Source organism: Oncorhynchus nerka, linkage group LG4 (genome assembly GCF_034236695.1).
Source record: "Oncorhynchus nerka isolate Pitt River linkage group LG4, Oner_Uvic_2.0, whole genome shotgun sequence".
Taxonomy (NCBI): Eukaryota; Metazoa; Chordata; class Actinopteri; order Salmoniformes; family Salmonidae; genus Oncorhynchus; species Oncorhynchus nerka.
This window is the reverse complement of record NC_088399.1, coordinates 76,501,149-76,520,956: the sequence shown is the minus strand read 5'-3', so window position 1 is coordinate 76,520,956 and position 19,808 is coordinate 76,501,149. Positions and strand designations below refer to the sequence as shown.

At 43.6% G+C, this 19,808-nt stretch overlaps 1 protein-coding gene across 29 annotated transcripts in view; it reads left to right on the top strand.

Annotated features, from left to right (window-relative positions):
• clasp2 (cytoplasmic linker associated protein 2) overlaps positions 1–16,267 on the top strand; it is a 121,290-nt gene extending 105,023 nt beyond the window's left edge. For 28 of the 29 annotated variants that reach the window (XM_065017850.1, XM_065017848.1, XM_029658609.2 and 25 more), the window contains 11 exons: positions 7,741–7,819; positions 9,233–9,376; positions 9,555–9,698; positions 9,859–9,965; positions 10,088–10,229; positions 12,142–12,325; positions 14,050–14,246; positions 14,322–14,450; positions 14,674–14,880; positions 15,672–15,788; positions 15,961–16,267. In XM_065017850.1, coding sequence (XP_064873922.1) covers positions 7,741–7,819; positions 9,233–9,376; positions 9,555–9,698; positions 9,859–9,965; positions 10,088–10,229; positions 12,142–12,325; positions 14,050–14,246; positions 14,322–14,450; positions 14,674–14,880; positions 15,672–15,788; positions 15,961–16,038 — 1,528 coding nt within the window. In that variant the 3' untranslated portion in view covers positions 16,039–16,267. Of the gene's footprint in view, positions 1–7,740; positions 7,820–9,232; positions 9,377–9,554; positions 9,699–9,858; positions 9,966–10,087; positions 10,230–12,141; positions 12,326–13,413; positions 13,537–14,049; positions 14,247–14,321; positions 14,451–14,673; positions 14,881–15,671; positions 15,789–15,960 lie in introns of those variants that run through there. The other variant, XM_065017871.1, reaches the window with a different exon arrangement.
• Positions 16,268–19,808: the final 3,541 nt, after the last annotated feature.

Below are 19,808 nucleotides of genomic sequence, written 5' to 3'. Positions count from 1 at the left end.
TGTGTGTATAACGTGTGTCTGTAATGTGTGTGTGTATAACGTGTGTCTGTAATGTGTGTGTGTGTATAACGTGTGTCTGTAATGTGTGTGTGTGTATAACGTGTGTCTGTAATGTGTGTGTGTGTGTGTGTATAACGTGTGTCTGTAATGTGTGTGTGTGTGTATAACGTGTGTCTGTAATGTGTGTGTGTGTGTGTATAATGTGTCTGTGTGTCTGTGTGTGTGTGTATAACGTGTGTCTGTAATGTGTGTGTGTGTATAACGTGTGTCTGTAATGTGTGTGTATAACGTGTGTCTGTAGTGTGTGTATATAACGTGTGTCTGTAATGTATGTGTATAACGTGTGTCTGTAATGTGTGTGTATAACGTGTGTCTGTAATGTGTGTGTATAACGTGTGTCTGTAATGTGTGTGTATAACGTGTGTCTGTAGTGTGTGTATAACGTGTGTCTGTAATGTGTGTGTATAACGTGTGTCTGTAGTGTGTGTATAACGTGTGTCTGTAGTGTGTGTATAACGTGTGTCTGTAATGTGTGTATATAACGTGTGTGTGTGTGTATATAACGTGTGTCTGTAATGTGTGTGTGTATAACGTGTGTCTTTAATGTGTGTGTGTATAACGTGTGTCTGTAATGTGTGTATAACGTGTGTCTGTAATGTGTGTGTATAACGTGTGTCTGTAATGTGTGTGTATATAACGTGTGTCTGTAGTGTGTGTGTATAACGTGTGTCTGTAATGTGTGTGTATAACGTGTGTCTGTAGTGTGTGTATAACGTGTCTGTAATGTGTGTGTATAACGTGTGTCTGTAGTGTGTGTATAACGTGTGTCTGTAATGTGTGTATATAACGTGTGTCTGTAGTGTGTGTATATAACGTGTGTCTGTAATGTGTGTGTTTAACGTGTGTCTGTAATGTGTGTGTATAACGTGTGTCTGTAATGTGTGTATTAACGTGTGTGTGTGTGTATAACGTGTGTCTGTAATGTGTGTGTGTATATAACGTGTGTCTGTAATGTGTCTGTATAACGTGTGTCTGTAATGTGTGTGTGTATAACGTGTGTATATAACGTGTGTGTATAACGTGTGTCTATAATGTGTGTATAACGTGTGTCTGTAATGTGTGTATATAACGTGTGTCTGTAATGTGTGTATATAACGTGTGTCTGTAATGTGTGTGTGTATAACGTGTGTGTCTGTAATGTGTGTGTGTATAACGTGTGTGTCTGTAATGTGTGTGTGTATAACGTGTGTCTGTAATGTGTGTGTCTGTAACGTGTGTGTCTGTAACGTGTGTGTCTGTAACGTGTGTGTCTGTAATGTGTGTGTGTGTGTATAACGTGTGTCTGTAATGTGTGTGTGTGTGTGTATAACGTGTGTCTGTAATGTGTGTGTGTGTGTGTATAACGTGTGTCTGTAATGTGTGTGTGTGTGTGTATAACGTGTGTCTGTAATGTGTGTGTGTGTGTGTGTGTATAACGTGTGTCTGTAATGTGTGTGTGTGTGTATAACGTGTGTCTGTAATGTGTGTGTGTGTGTGTGTATAACGTGTGTCTGTAATGTGTGTGTGTGTATAACGTGTGTCTGTAATGTGTGTGTGTGTATAACGTGTGTCTGTAGTGTGTGTGTGTATAACGTGTGTCTGTAATGTGTGTATATAACGTGTGTGTGTGTATATAACGTGTGTCTGTAATGTGTGTGTGTATAACGTGTGTCTGTAATGTGTGTGTGTATAACGTGTGTATATAACGTGTGTGTATAACGTGTGTCTGTAATGTGTGTATAACGTGTGTCTGTAATGTGTGTATATAACGTGTGTCTGTAATGTGTGTGTGTGTCTGTAATGTGTGTGTGTGTGTGTATAACGTGTGTGTCTGTAATGTGTGTGTGTGTATAACGTGTGTCTGTAATGTGTGTGTGTATAACGTGTGTGTATATAACGTGTGTCTGTAATGTGTGTATAACGTGTGTCTGTAATGTGTGTATATAACGTGTGTCTGTAATGTGTGTGTATATAACGTGTGTCTGTAATGTGTGTGTGTATAACGTGTGTGTCTGTAATGTGTGTGTGTATAACGTGTGTGTCTGTAATGTGTGTGTGTATAACGTGTGTCTGTAATGTGTGTGTCTGTAACGTGTGTGTCTGTAACGTGTGTGTCTGTAATACGTGTGTGTGTGTGTATAACGTGTGTCTGTAATGTGTGTGTGTATAACGTGTGTCTGTAATGTGTGTGTGTGTGTGTATAACGTGTGTCTGTAATGTGTGTGTGTGTGTGTATAACGTGTGTCTGTAATGTGTGTGTGTGTGTGTGTGTGTATAATGTGTGTGTCTGTAATGTGTGTGTCTATAACGTGTGTCTGTAACGTGTGTGTCTGTAACGTGTGTGTGTGTATAACGTGTGTCTGTAATGTGTGTGTATAACGTGTGTCTGTAATGTGTGTGTATAACGTGTGTCTGTAATGTGTGTGTATAACGTGTGTCTGTAATGTGTGTGTATATAACGTGTGTCTGTAATGTGTGTGTATATAACGTGTGTCTGTAGTGTGTGTATATAACGTGTGTCTGTAATGTGTGTATATAACGTGTGTCTGTAATGTGTGTGTATAACGTGTGTCTGTAATGTGTGTGTATAACGTGTGTCTGTAATGTGTGTGTATAACGTGTGTCTGTAATGTGTGTGTATAACGTGTGTCTGTAATGTGTGTTTATAACGTGTGTCTGTAGTGTGTGTATAACGTGTGTCTGTAATGTGTGTGTATAACGTGTGTCTGTAGTGTGTGTATAACGTGTGTCTGTAATGTGTGTATATAACGTGTGTGTGTGTGTATAACGTGTGTCTGTAATGTGTGTGTATATAACGTGTGTGTGTGTGTATAACGTGTGTCTGTAATGTGTGTGTATAACGTGTGTCTGTAATGTGTGTGTGTATAACGTGTGTATATAACGTGTGTCTGTAATGTGTGTATAACGTGTGTCTGTAATGTGTGTGTATAACGTGTGTCTGTAATGTGTGTGTGTATAACGTGTGTCTGTAATGTGTGTGTGTATAACGTGTGTCTGTAATGTGTGTGTGTATAACGTGTGTCTGTAATGTGTGTGTATAACGTGTGTCTGTAAAACGTGTGTCTGTAATGTGTGTGTATAACGTGTGTCTGTAATGTGTGTGTGTGTCTGTGTATATGTGTGTGTGTGTGTATAACGTGTGTCTGTAATGTGTGTGTGTGTGTGTGTGTGTGTATAACGTGTGTCTGTAATGTGTGTGTGTGTATAACGTGTGTCTGTAATGTGTGTGTGTGTATAACGTGTGTGTATAACGTGTGTCTGTAATGTGTGTGTATATAACGTGTGTCTGTAGTGTGTGTATATAACGTGTGTCTGTAATGTATGTGTATAACGTGTGTCTGTAATGTGTGTGTGTATAACGTGTGTCTGTAGTGTGTGTATAACGTGTGTCTGTAATGTGTGTATATAACGTGTGTGTGTGTATATAACGTGTGTCTGTAATGTGTGTGTATAACGTGTGTCTGTAATGTGTGTGTATAACGTGTGTCTGTAGTGTGTGTATAACGTGTGTCTGTAATGTGTGTATATAACGTGTGTGTGTGTGTATATAACGTGTGTCTGTAATGTGTGTGTATAACGTGTGTCTGTAATGTGTGTGTGTGTGTGTGTATAACGTGTGTGTATAACGTGTGTATATAACGTGTGTCTGTAATGTGTGTATAACGTGTGTCTGTAATGTGTGTATATAACGTGTGTCTGTAATGTGTGTGTGTGTATAACGTGTGTGTCTGTAATGTGTGTGTATAACGTGTGTCTGTAATGTTTGTGTGTGTGTGTGTATAACGTGTGTGTCTGTAATGTGCGTGTGTATAACGTGTGTGTCTGTAACGTGTGTGTCTGTAACGTGTGTGTCTGTAACGTGTGTGTATAACGTGTGTCTGTAATGTGTGTGTATAACGTGTGTGTGTATAACGTGTGTCTGTAATGTGTGTGTGTGTATAACGTGTGTCTGTAATGTGTGTGTGTGTATAACGTGTGTCTGTAATGTGTGTGTGTGTATAACATGTGGGTCTGTAATGTGTGTGTATATAACGTGTGTGTGTATATAACGTGTGTGTCTGTAATATGCGTGTGTATAACGTGTGTGTCTGTAATATGCGTGTGTATAACGTGTGTGTCTGTAATATGCGTGTGTATAACGTGTGTGTCTGTAATGTGTGTATATAACGTGTGTGTCTGTAATGTGCGTGTGTATAACGTGTGTCTGTAATGTGCGTGTATAACGTGTGTCTGTAATATGCGTGTGTATAACGTGTGTGTCTATAATATGCGTGTGTGTCTGTAATGTGTGTGTATATAACGTGTGTCTTTAATGTGTGTGTATATAACATTTGTGTGTGTGTATATAACGTGTGTGTCTGTAATATGCGTGTGTATAACGTGTGTGTCTATAATATGCGTGTGTGTCTGTAATGTGTGTGTGTATAACGTGTGTGTCTGTAATATGCGTGTTTATAATGTGTGTGTCTGTAATATGCGTGTGTGTAACGTGTGTGTCTGTAATATGCGTGTGTGTAACGTGTGTGTCTGTAATATGCGTGTGTGTAACGTGTGTGTCTGTAATATGCGTGTGTATAACGTGTGTGTCTGTAATATGCGTGTGTATAACGTGTGTGTCTGTAATATGCGTGTGTATAACGTGTGTGTCTGTAATGTACGTGTGTCTGTAATGTGCGTGTATAACGTGTGTCTGTAAAATGCGTGTATATAACGTGTGTCTGTAATGTGTGTGTGTATAACGTGTGTGTATATAACGTGTGTCTGTAACGTGTGTGTGTATAACGTGTGTCTGTAATGTGTGTGTATATAACATGTGTGTCTGTAATATGCGTGTGTATAACGTGTGTGTCTGTAATATGCGTTTTTATAATGTGTGTGTCTGTGATATGCGTGTGTGTAACGTGTGTGTCTGTAATATGCGTGTGTGTAACGTGTGTGTCTGTAATATGCGTGTGTGTAACGTGTGTGTCTGTAATATGCGTGTGTATAACGTGTGTGTGTAATATAGGTGTATATAACGTGTGTGTCTAATGTGTGTACAGTGGCAAAAAGTATGTGAACCCTTTGGAATTACCTGGATTTCTACATATATTTGTCAAATTTAATCTGATTTTCATCTTCGTCACAACAATAGACAAACACGTTATGCTTACACTAAAAACACAAATTATTGTATTTTTCTGAGGTTGATGTTAAGAAGAATTATAGTGTCTGCTGAAGACTTACAGAAATCTCTGGAACATGCTAACATCTCTGTTGACAAGTACGATACGTAAAACACTAAACAGGAATGGTGTTCATGGGACGACACCACGGAAGAAGTTACTGCTGTCCCAGAAAAACATTGCTGCACGTCTGAAGTTTGCAAAAGAGCACCTGGATGTGGACAGATGAAACTACAGGAACACAACACTGTGGAGGAAAAAAGGCCCAGCACATCAACATCAAAACTTCATCCCAACTGTAAAGTATGGTGGAGGGAGCATCGTGGTTTGGGCTGCTTTGCTGCCTCAGGGCCTGGACAGCTTGCTATCATCGACAGAAAAATGAATTCCAAAGTTTATCAAGACATTTTGCATGAGAATGTAAGGCTATCTGTCCGCCAATAGAAGCTCAACAGAAGTTGGGTGATGCAACAAGACAACAACCCGTAAGACAGAAGTAAATCTACAACAGAACGGCTTCAACAGAAGGAAATACACCTTCTGGAGTGGCCCAATCAGAGTCCTGACCTAAACCGGATTTAAAATGCTGTGGCATGACCTCAAGTGAGCGGTTCACACCAGACATCCCAAGAATATTGCTGAAATGAAACCGTTTTGTAAAGATGAATGGTCCAAAATTCCTCCCGTTTTGCAGGTCTGATCCGCAACTACAGAAAACGTTTGGTTTTCTGTAGTTGCGTTCATATTTTTCCTACCTGCACTGTGAATGTTTACACGGTGTGTTCAATAAAGACATGAAAACATGTAATTGTTTGTGTGTTATTAGTTTAAGCAGACTGTGTTTGTCTATTGTTATGACTTAGGTGAAGATCAGATTTTATGACTAATTTATGCAGGGATCACATACTTTTTCTTGCAACTGTATATATAACGTTTGTATGTGTGTGTGTCTGTAATGTGTGCGTCTGTAATGTGTAATTATAACGTGTGTGTGTCTGTAACGTCTGCGTGTGTGTCTAACGTCTGTGTGTGTCTGTAATATGTGTGTGTCTGTAATATGTGTGTGTCTGTAGTGTGTGTATATTTGTATATACAGTGGGGCAAAAAATGATTTAGTCAGCCAACAATTGTGCAAGTTCTCCCACTTAAAAAGATGAGAGGCCTGTAATTTTCATCATAGGTACACTTCAACTATGACAGACAAAATGAGAAGGAAAAAAATCCAGAAAATCACATTGTAGGATTTTTTATTAATTTATTTGCAAATTATGGTGGAAAATGAGTATTTGGTCACCTACAAACAAGCAAGATTTCTGGTTCTCACAGACCTGTAACTTCTTCTTTAGGAGGCTCCTCTGTCCTCCACTCGTTACCTGTATTAATGGCACCTGTTTGAAATTGTTATCAGTATAAAAGACACCTGTCCACAACCTCAAACAGTCACACTCCAAACTCCACTATGGCCAAGACCAAAGAGCTGTCAAAGGACACTAGAAACAAAATTGTAGACCTGCACCAGGCTGGGAAGACTGAATCTGCAATAGGTAAGCAGTTTGAAGGTTTGAAGAAATCAACTGTGGGAGCAATTATTAGAAAATGGAAAACATACAAGACCACTGATAATCTCCCTCGATCTGGGGCTCCATGTGAGATCTCACCCCGTGGGGTCAAAATGATCACAAGAACGGTGAGCAAAAATCCCAGAACCACACGGGGGCACCTAGTGAATGACCTGCAGAGAGCTGGGACCAAAGTAACAAAGCCTACCATCAGTAACACACTACGCCGCCAGGGACTCAAATCCTGCAGTGCCAGACGTGTCCCCCTGCTTAAGCCAGTACATTGTCCAGGCCCGTCTGAAGTTGCTAGAGAGTATTTGGATGATCCAGAAAAAGATTGGGAGAATGTCATATGGTCAGATGAAACCAAAATATAACTTTTTGGTAAAAACTCAACTCGTCGTGTTTGGAGGACAAAGAATGCTGAGTTGCATCCAAAGAACACCATACCTACTGTGAAGCATGGGGGTGGAAACATCATGCTTTGGGGCTGTTTTTCTGCAAAGGCACCAGGACGACTGCTCCGTGTAAAGGAAAGAATGAATGGGGCCATGTATGGTGAGATTTTGAGTGAAAACCTCCTTCCATCAGCAAGGGCATTGAAGATTAAACGTGGCTGGGTCTTTCAGCCTGACAATGATCCCAAACACACCACCCAGGCAACGAAGGAGTGGCTTCGTAAGAAGCATTTCAAGGTCCTGGAGTGGCCTAGCCAGTCTCCAGATCTCAACCCCATAGAAAATCTTTGGAGGGAGTTGAAAGTCCGTGTTGCCCAGCAACAGCCCCCATATATATATATACACATATACAGTGGGGCAAAAAACGTATTTAGTCAGCCACCAATTGTGCAAGTTATATATATATATGTATGTATGTATGTATGTATGTATGTATGTGTGTGTGTGTATCTGTAATATGCGTATATATAACACACGTGCATAATATCTCCCCTACAGAGAGTCTTTCCCCAACGACCTCCAGTTCACTATCCTTATGAGGTTCACTGTGGACCAGACTCAGACACCAAACCTCAAGGTACATGTCTGTCTGTCTGTTTAGAGGGGTAGATGTTTTGTGTATGTATGAAGAAAGAGATGGACTGAGTGAGAAGAGGAAGGGGGAGTAAAAGGGATGTAGGGAGGGTTGAAAGGCAGGGACAGCCTCTCTGTCGCCAGACTCACCTACTGTCTCAGCAACCACGGTAACTATTGTATCAGTAACCATGGTAACCACTTTTCTGATATCACGGCTGTTTAACACTGGCTCCGCTCCCTACCCACCCGATCCCTGGACTCTGATTGGATAGCGACTGATATGCCTCCAATTAAACCCGCCAACCACTGGCTTTGCTCTCTGCAGTCTGAGCCTGCCTCACCTCCCCTTCCTCGCTGCCTTTCTATCCTCTCCCCTCCCTTTCCTCCATCTTCTCCCTCCTCTCACTTTGTATTTCCCTTTATACACTTGTTCGCTCCCTCCCTCCCTTTCCCCCTCCCCACCTCCTTCACTTTCATTACCTCAACTTCCTCAATCTTCTTCTCCCTCCTTCACTCTTCACCTCACTTTCCCTTGCTATGCTTTCCCTTCTCTCATTTTCTTATGTAATTTTCACTCCTCTCATCCCTGTCCCAGTGTGTGTCCATCTGTCTCTGTCTTGCCTCCTCTCTCCCTCCACTACATCCTCTTCCTCCCTCCCCATCTCTCCTTCCTCCCCTCACCTACCTTCTCCTCTAACCTCTCCTCTCTCTCCCCCTACCTTTCTCCCACTTCCCCTCTCCCCCCTTCCTCTCTCCTCCCTCTCACTCTCCGTCCCTCCCCCTCCCTCTCTCTCTAAGCCTGTGGGGAGGAGGGGAACGTGTTGTGGGCGGCGCAACATTAAATTGATTCCCCCTGCTTCAAGAACCATGAGGCGCGATGTTAAATTGTTCCCCCCTGCCACGAGAGCCCCCAGGGGGCACCACGCCTGCTGCTCTCTGAACGAGCAGGTCTCAGCCTGGAACCAATCCTCCCAGGTCAGTGTGCTCAGGGGGGAGCATTTTTATGACGCGCACACTGAGGAGCAGGCGGTCGGTCGATGAAGTGTTTTGAATAGAGGAAGAGTGAGACAGAGATGGACATTTTTTAAAGGAATGAAAATATTGTAAAAGAGGAACTAATGTGAGAACGAAGAACGAATGTAAATGGTGGCTCTTTTTCCTTTAGTTTTCATTTGTCTTTATTGGTTTCTCCCCCCTCCGCCTCCTTCATGATAGCTGCCTGACTACAACTGTGAAGGAGACTAGCATCTTACTGCACCTTCTTTGTTGTTGCGGATGTTTACTTTGTGTTGCAGAGTAGAACTAGTTTCAGCTCAGAGTTAGGAAACTCCTGGGATGATCCATGAACCACACAGACAGAAGATGTGTGTAACAGTGGGTTCTCTAACCTTTTATACTCTGAATGTGTGTCCAGGTGAAGGTGGCTGTTCTGAAGTACATTGAGACCTTGACCCTGCAGATGGAGCCGCAGGACTTTGTGAACTCCAGTGAGACGCGCCTGGCTGTGTCTCGCATCATCACCTGGACCACAGAGCCCAAGAGCTCCGACGTCAGGAAGGTACCTTACAGACATTTCTGTATGAGGCAATTTGTTGATTATTGGTTGACGCAAACTTTGATTGGTTTCTGATGTCTGTCTGTCTGTCTGTCTGTCTGTCTGTCTGTCTGTCTGTCTCTGTGTGTGTGTCTGTCTGTCTCTGTGTGTGTGTCTGTCTGTCTCTGTGTGTGTGTTCCAGGCTGCCCAGTCGGTGTTGATCTCGTTGTTCCAGTTGAACACTCCAGAGTTCACCATGCTGCTGGCAGCTCTGCCCAAGACCTTCCAGGATGGCGCCACCAAATTGCTACAGAACCACCTGAGGAACACAGGCAATGCTGCACAGGTAACGACACCTGGCCTTGGCTGTACCCCTCCCAGCAGGTAACGACACCTGGCCTTGGCTGTACCCCTCCCAGCCTGGCCTGATGAAGGATCTTAGGAGTTGGGAAACTAAAAGGTCCTAGCATGTACTTGATGCTATTATGTGTTACTCTCTCCCCCAGGCCCCGACAGGAAGCCCTCTTACACGCCACACCCCCCGCTCTCCTGCCAGCTGGTCCAGCCCCCTCACCTCTCCTACCAACACATCACAGAACACATCCTCACCCAGGTAACATACACACACCTCCCAATGTACACGCACACCCAGGTTACACACACAGACCTCAGAACACACTCATATAATGTTGACCTATTGTGATAGTAATATGACTGATGTGTTGTTGTGTACAGTGCATTTGACTACGACACAGAGAACATGAACTCAGAGGACATCTACAGTAGTCTGAGAGGAGTTACAGAGGCCATCCAGAACTTCTCCGTCCGAAGCCAGGAAGACATGAACGAACCGGTCAGACGGAGGGAAGGAGAGGAGGTGTGTGTGTGTGTAGAACCGACATGATGGGATGCACCTTAGAAAGGATTATTTATAGTCAGGTGAATTCTGGGGGTTTAAGCCTTCACACACAATGTTCCTGAGAACAGATATGTCCTGCCACTCCCCTTGTTGTGTGTGAGAGACACTGAACCCCATAACCTTCTGACCCCAACTGTTATTGCACTGTCTGGTGTCAAAGCATCTCATCCCTACCTTTCTAACAAAGTGGATTTCACCAGAAATAGCTTTTTTATCTGGTGGTGTAAGCTAATATCAGGGAAAAAATAACACATTCAGTATTTTTACAGGTTAAAATACACTACTTGACCAAAAGTATTTGGACACCTGCTCGTCGAACATCTCATTCCAAAATCATGGCCATTAATATGGAGTTGGTCCCCCCTTTGCTGCTATAACAGCCTCCACTCTTCTGGGAAGGCTCTCCACAAGATGTTGGAACATTGCTGCGGGGACTTGCTACCAGTCAGCTACGAGCATTAGTGAGGTCGGGCACTGATGTTGGGCGATTAGACCTGGCTCGCAGTCAACATTCCAATTCATCCCAAAGGTGTTCGATGGGGTTGAGGTCAGGAATCTGAATAGACCAGTCAAATTCTTCCACACTGATCTCAACAAACCATTTGTGTATGGATCTCGCTTAGTGCACGGGGGCATTGTCATGCTGAAACAGGAAAGGGCCTTCCCCAAACTGTTGCCACAAAGTTGGAAGCACAGAATCATCTAGAATATCATTGTATGCTGTAGCGTTTAGATTTCCCTTCACTGGAACTAACAGGCCTAGACCGAACCATAAACTGTCCCAGACCATTATTCCTCCTCCACCAAACTTCAGTTGGCACTATGCATTGGGGCAGGTGGCATTTTCCTGACATCTTCCAAACCCAGATTCGTCCTCTGGACTGCCAGATGGTGAAGCTTGATTCATCACTCCAGAGAACTCGTTTACACTGCTCCATAGTCCAATAGCAGCTTTACACCACTCCAGCCGACTCTTGGTATTGCGCATTGTGATCTTAGGCTTGTGTGCGGCTGCTCGGCCATGGAAACCCATTTCATTAAGCTCCCGAAAAAACAGTTATTGGGCTGACGTTGGTTCCAGAGGCAGTTTGGAACTCAGGAGGGAATGTTGTAACCGAGGGCAGATGATTTTTACGCACTTCAGCACTCGGCGGTCCATTTCTGTGAGCTTGTGTGGCCTACCACTTCGCGGTTGAGTCGTTGTTGCTCCTAGACATTTCCACTTCACAATAACAACACTTACAGTTGCCTGGGGCAGAAATCTAACGAACTGACTTGTTGGAAAGGAGGCATCCTATGACTGCCATTCTACTGCCAATGTTTGTCTTTGGAGATTGCATGGCTGTGTGCTCGATTTTATATACCTATCAGCAACGGGACGGGGGTGGCTAAAATGGCTGAATCCAATCATTTGAAGGGGTGTCCACATACTTTTGTATATATAGTGTAGGTTGTGATGGGAGCATCGTGCGTGTGTGTCTGAGTGAGTACAGTATGTGAGATGTTATTCATTATGACACCCCTCTCCATGGTATGTTCCAAGGAAGGGCAATGTCCAAGCTGACATTTCCTCTAGAGGTCAGTCTGAAACCTGACCCGCCCACCCATCCTCAACCTGCCAATCAGAGCTCAACTGACTCCATCACCTGCCTATCACCTGACCGTCAGGGGGTTTTCTGGTTTGAGTGAAAATATTAACAGGAACTGTAACAGATCTCATATATCTCCTCATTCCATCCATAGAATGATAAAAACCCTAACCCACACACCACTGTGTGTGTGTGCATGCAATGACAGCACTTGACAGCGCTTACATTTCTGTCTGTCTGAATCATACCACCGTGTGTCTCCCTCTCTCCCCCTCCCTTAGGGTGGTAGTGCTGGTGCTGACCAGGTGGATGGAGGTCGTATAGCTCTGGACAACAAGACGTCTCTCCTCAACACCCCCCTGCTCTCCTCTTCTCCCCGGGGGTCCCGTGACCCCTTCACTGACTCCCCCTTCAAACACAGCGTCATAGATACTTCACTAGATGAATCAGACCAGCAAACTGACGGTACACACGAACACACATACAGTACCAGTCAAAAGTTTGGAAACACCTACTCATTCCAGATATTTTTATTTTATTTTTTTTGTACAATTTTGTACTTTGTAGAATAGTACTGAAGACATCAAAACTATGAAATAACACATGGAATCGTCTAGTAACCAAAAAAGTATTTAACAAATCCAAATATATTTTATATTTGAGATTCTTCAAAGTGGCCACCCTTTGCCTTGATGACAGCTTTGCACACTCTTGGCATTCTCTCAACCAGCTTCATGAGGAAGTCACCTGGAATGCATTTCAATTAATGGGTATGCCTTGTTAAATGTTAATTTGTGGAATTTCTTTCCTTAATGCGTTTGAGCCAATCAGTTGTGTTGAGACAAGGTAGGGTGGTATACAGAAGAGAGCCCTATTTGGTAAAAGACCAAGTCCATATTATGGCAAGAACAGCCCAAATAAGCAAAGAGAAACGACAGCCCATCATTACTTTAAGACATGAAGGTCAGTCAATCTGGAAAATGTCAAGAACTTTTAAAGTTTCTTCAAGTGCAGTCACAAAAACCATCAAGCTCTATGATGAAACTGGTTCTCATGAGGACCGCCACAGGTAAGGAAGACCCAGAGTTACCTCTGCTGCAGAGGATAAGTTCATTAGAGTTACCAGCCTAAGAGAGGCCTCTCAACATCAACTGTTCAGAGGAGACTGTGTGAATCAGACCTTAATGGTCGAATTGCTGCAAAGAAACCACTATTGAACGACAGCAATAAGAAGAAGAGACTTGCTTGGGCCAAGAAACACGAGCAATGGACATTAGACCGGTGGAAATCGGTCCTTTTGGTCTGATGAGTCCAAATTTGAGACAGCCGTGTCTTTGTGAGACGCAGAGTAGGTGAACGGATGATCTCCGCATGGGAGGTTACCACTGTGAAGCATGGAGGTGGTGTGGGGGTGTTTTACTGGTGACACAGTCAGTGATTTATTTAGAATTCAAAGTACACTTAACCAGCGTGGCTACCACAGCATCCCGCAGCGATACGCCTTCCAATCTGATTAGTGGAACTTAGTGGGACTATCATTTGTTTTTCAACAGGACAGTGACCCAACACACCTCCAGGCTGTGTAAGGGCAATTTGACCAAGAAGGAGAGTGATGGAGTGCTGCATCAGATGACCTGGCCTCAAACAATCACCTGACCTCAAACCAATTGAGATGGTTTGGGACGAGTTGGACCACAGAGTGAAAGAAAAGCAGCCAACAAGTGCTCAGCGTATGTGGGTACTCCTTCAAGGCTATTGGAAAAGCAATTCAGGTGAATCTGGTTGAGAGAATGCCAAGTGTGCAGAGCTGTCATCAAGGCAAAGGGTGGCTACTTTGAAGAATCTAAAATATATTTTGAGTTGTATAACATTTTTTTGGTTACTACATGATTCCATATGTTATTTCATCGGTTTGATGTCTTCAGTATTATTCAACAATGTAGAAAATAGTAAAAAAATAAAGAAGCACTCTTGAATGGCTTGGTGTCAACTTTTGACTGGTACTGTATATTAATTTACACTAACACACACACACACACACACACACACGTATTCATATATACACACACACACACATGTATTCATATACACACACACACACACAAAATGTATTGAAGTGTAATATGGGATAGATACTGATTGCCATCAATTTATCAATCTCAACCCCATTTGGCTGTTGCCCCTGACAGACAGCAGCATTGACCAATCAGAGCTGGTGTCCGAGCTGCTGAAGGAGCTGTCCAATCACAATGAGCGTGTGGAGGAGAGGAAGGCAGCGCTTTGTGAGCTCTTGAAGCTGATTCGAGAAAACACCCTGCAGGTCTCCTGGGATGAACACTTCAAAACCATCCTCCTGTTACTACTGGAGACGCTGGGGGACAGAGAGGTACACACACACACACTCAATATGTGCATCAATGCAACGAACACACTTTGACCAAACTCTCTCCCCCCTCTGCAGCATGTGATCAGGGCGTTAGCTCTGCGTGTTCTGAGGGAGATTCTGAGCCGCCAGCCCTGGAGGTTTAAGAACTACGCTGAACTCACCATCATGAAGGCCCTGGAGGCGCACAAGGACCCACACAAAGAGGTACACACACACGCACGTACACACACACTCCTTATAATATACACACACTCCATATCTCTTGCACATGCACACATTTACACTGGTATAATCTCTCTCACATACACACATTTACACTGGTATAATCTCTCTCACATACCCTCATACATTCACTCTCCTACTGTCGTTCCTGTGTGTGTATAGGAGCTATAAATCTGGTACTATAACCCTGTTCCTGTGTCTGTAGGTGGTGCGAGCGGCAGAGGAGACTGCAGCCATGCTGGCGTCATCCATCAGTCCAGACCAGTGTATCAAGGTGTTGTGTCCCATCATCCAGTCAGCTGACTACCCCATCAACCTGGCTGCCATCAAGATGCAGACTAAAGTTATAGAGAGGGTCCCCCATGAAGGACTTGTCAGCATGCTGCCTGAGATAGTCCCCGGACTCATACAGGTAACACACACATACACATACAGGTAACATACACATACAGGTAACACACACATACACATACAGGTAACATACACATACAGGTAACACACACATACACATACAGGTAACACACACATACAGGTAACACACACATACACATACAGGTAACACACACATACAGGTAACACACACATACAGGTAACACACACATACAGGTAACACACACATACAGGTAACACACACATACAGGTAACACACACATACACATACAGGTAACACACACATACACATACAGGTAACACACACATACACGTAACACACGCACATACACATACAGGTAACACACGCACATACACATACAGGTAACACACACATACACATACAGGTAACACACGCACATACACATACAGGTAACACACATACACATACAGGTAACACACGCACATACAGGTAACAAACACATACACATACAGGTAACAAACACATACACATACAGGTAACACACACATACACATACAGGTAACACACACATACACATACAGGTAACACACACATACACATACAGGTAACACACACATACACATACAGGTAACATACACATACAGGTAACACACACATACACATACAGGTAACATACACATACAGGTAACACACACATACACATACAGGTAACACACACACACACATACACACACATATAGGTAACACATCCTCGTTATTCAGGGTTATGACCCACTGTCATGTTATGGAGGGCTATAACCCTTCTGTCGTGTATTACAGGCTAATAACCCCTCTTATGTCATGTTATGCAGGGTTATGACAACTCTGAGAGCAGTGTGAGGAAGGCCTGTGTATTCTGTCTGGTGGCCCTCTACGCAGTCATAGGGGAGGAGCTAAAACCTCACCTCAACCAACTGTCTGGCAGCAAAGTGAGTGACCATGCCCACTTTCTATTAACCAGACCCATTATCTGTGTTCCAATACATCCACGCTAGTATACTTCATTCTTAAATTCATCAATACATTTTATATGACTGGATCAGGAGGATTCCAGAAGAACTGCTTCAGTTCTACAACCCAAACTCTCTTCTCTCTCTCCAGTTGAAGTTGTTGAATCTGTACATCAAGCGTGCCCAGTCCGGCTCCAGTGGTGGTGAGCCCCCAGCAGACAGCCTATAGAACAGATGAACAGCCCACGGGACAACTATGGAGCTGCACTCTCCCTCTGGAGACTTAACACGGACACACAAGGACACACTCTTACATGGATGCACAAACACATACATGCTTACATGAACACACATGTGCACTTACTTACACGCTTACATGAACACACATACGCTTACATCTGCTTACACAAACATGCTGATAAGAAGGCTCTGACACACACACACTGTCCTGGACCCCCCCTCCTGTTACCTCCAAGTCGCCTACTGCAGGGCACTGCAATGCACTCTGGGAAGAGAGGAGTGTTGTAGTTCCCTTCACTGACGTTGAAGATCCAACCTGCTCTGAGATTCACCCCTGACGTCGACACACCTCGCCCTCTGACCCCGATCTCACTCTGAAGCCTCAACGCTAACGGTTTTAACTTTGGTTTAACTTCCTGGTTTTAGTAGAATAGGGGAGGGGCCGGAACAGCAGCATGATGTAGCCACACCCCAGGCAGGATAAACAGAGGGAGGGTAGAGGAGCATGTATGTGTGTGATAGGGGGGTGTATATCTGTGGTCAGTCAGCCTGTCCGTCATAGTGGTTGAGTGGGTTTTAGCCGCTGAAACTGAAGGCAAATCTGAAATGGCACCCTAATCCCTACGTAGTGGACTACTTTTGGCCAGAGCTACATAGTGCCACTGCATACGGCTCTGGTCAAACTATAGGGAGTAGGGTGTAATTTTGTCTCAAAGCATTCTCTGTCCGTCGAATGGTGCTAGTTCCACCCTGTGGCAGTGGGAACATGGTACGACCTTCCCTGCACAGCACTAATGCTCATAAGCAGGTCACAGTAGATCATAACTGCTCTTAGCAGCTACGTAGGCAGTGAGTGTGAGGTATAGGAGGCATAATGTGCTTGGCTATGCATGACGATGATTTTAACAAGATCTTTTTATCCGGAGCCTATTAACTGTCACAGTAGAAGGGAGGGGGTGAAATTAAAGTTAATGATGTCCACCCCTTTCAGAGGAGTCCATGGTATCTTCCACTGCTCCCCGCCATGTCTTGGATGAGCTCATTTCAGACAGAAAGAGAGGGAGAGGCTTATATACATCAAACTATGACCAGACATGGCTTATTATTATTAATATTATTATCACCTAGTGGATATGTAACTATACATGATATTATAAAAAAATGTAATAATATCCGATAACGACGTCATTTAGGAGAGTCCCTGAAGGACGTGTGCGCTCTGCATCCTGATCTATTTTATTTTCTGTTGCGCGTTCCGTAGTCTCTCTCACGTTAGTTTCCCCACCGGGGAGACATGTATTATTTACTGATCAGAACCTGTCGAGTCACCTTTCGCCCCCTCCTTCTCTTCTTTTTCCTTTCCTCTCTTCTGCTCCCTCTTGTTGTCATTCTCTCCCTCTTCTTGTGACATTCTAGTCTTCACTGTGTTTCCCTCAGTGCATTTACAAAGCTGTGCTTACAATAAAATGAAAAATAAAGAAAACTTGTACAGACCATAATAAACATGGTTTCTGTCTCAGTTACTGTGAGGGACAACTGTTCAGCTAACACACACCACACACACACGCGTGTTCTACAATTAAACCAAGTCATGTCCCTTGCGCACTGACTGGAATCAACTGGTAATTATTTACCAGAGGACAACACAGGGAAGATACTTCTTTCTGCTGGACAGTGTGTGTGAATGTCTAAATGTGAAAGCTGCAGAATAGATGGTCAATGTGAAAGCTGCAGAATAGATAGTCTACCTGAAGCTGAACTATAACCTCGTATTAGGCTCGGAATGTGTGGTTGAGAGAGGTAACTTCAGTAGTAGGCTGTTGTTGTAGTTGTTATTGGAACTGTCCTGGAAAGGACAATGTGAAAAGAAAATATCTAAGCCAGTAGAGAACAGTTTGGGTTGTCCCTTTAATGTGAATCCGGCCCACATGTGTGGCCTTTCACATTTCCTCTCAAACTGAATTGAATTATCTTGTTTATTTTGATCCAGTACAATGATCATACAGTGCAGAATGGAAAGTATTCAACCCCTTCACTTTTCCACATTTTGTTATGTTACAGCCTTGTTCTAAAATTTATTAAATTAAATGTTTTCCTCATCAATCTACACACAATACCCCATAATGACAAAGCGAAAATGTTTTTTAGTAATGTATTCAGACCCTTTGCTATGAGACTTGAAATTGAGCTCAGGTGCATCCTGTTTCCATTGATCATCCTTGAGATGTTTCTACAACTTCGAGTCCACCTAGGGTAAATTCAATTGATTGGACATGATTTGGAAAGGCACACCTGTCGATTTAAGGTCCCACAGTTCAGTGCATGTCAGAGCAAAAACCAAGCCATGACATCAAAGGAATTGTCCGTAGAGCACTGAGACAGGATTATGTCGAGGCACAGATCTGGAGAAGGGTACCAAAAAATAACTGCAGCAATGAAGGTTCGCAAGAACACAGTGGCCTCCATCAGTCTTAAATGGAAGAAGTTTGGAACCACCAAGACTCTTCCTTGAGCTGGCCGCCCAGCCAAACTGAGCAATCTGGGGAGAAGGGCCTTTGTCAGGGAGGTAACCAAGAACCCGATGGTCACTCTGACAGAGTTCCTCTGTGGAGATGGGAGAACCTTCCAGAAGGATAACCATCTCTGCAGCACTGCACCAATCAGGCCTTTATGGTAGAGTGGCCAGAAGGAAGCCACTCCTCAGTAAAAGTCACATGACTTCCCACTTAGAGTTTGCCAAAAGGTACCTAAAGGACTCTGACCATGACAAACAAGATTCTCTGGTTTGATGAAACCAGGATTGAACTCTTTGGCTTGAATGCCAAGCACCACGTCTGGAGGAAACCTGGCACCATCCCTATGGTGAAGCATGGTGGTGGCCGCATCATGCTAGTGATGTTTTTCAGCGGCAAGGACTAGGAGACTAATTAGGATTGAGGGAAAGATGGATGGAGCAAAGTACAGAGATCATTGATGAAAACCTGCTCCAGAGCGCTCAGGACCTCAGACTGGGGGCGAAGGTTCACCTTCCAACAGGACAACAACCTTAAGCACACAGTCAAGACAATGCAGGAGTGGCTTCGGTACAAGTCTCTGAATGTCCTGGAGTGGCCCAGCCGGAGCCCGGACTTGAACCTGATCGAACATCTCTGGAGAGACTTGAAATGATCAGTGCAGCGACGCTCCCCATCCAACCTGACAGTGCTTGAGAGGATCTGCAGAGAAGAATGGGAGAAACTCCCCAAATACAGGTGTGCTAAACTTGTAGCGTCATACCCAAGAAGACTAGAGACTAATCGCTGCCAAAGGTGCTTCAACAAAGTACTGAGTAAAGGGTCTGAATACTTATAACATTTACATATTCCTGTTTTTGCTTTGTTATTATGGGGTATTGTGTGTAGATTTAAGGGGGGGGGGCTAATTTAATCCATTTTAGAATAAGTAACAAAATGTGGAAAAAGTTCAGGGGTCTGAATACTTTACGAATGCACTGTTTGTGAGGTATGGGATATTGGAATAACACTTGGTGACCAAAGTTCATAGCAGTTTCTATATTCACAAGTTAATATGTGACATTATCTGATTCTTAACTCAAGATAAGGGTGGGTAGTCCTGCTATTGCAGGAGTGAAGATTCATGGCTGATTTATGTTCTTTATAAATGCACACTGACCTCTAACAGCATGAAACCCAGACACAGGGTTATGGGTTAACGTGTGTCTCCTAAAGAGCCTCTGTGTCACCATCCCAAATATCTCTC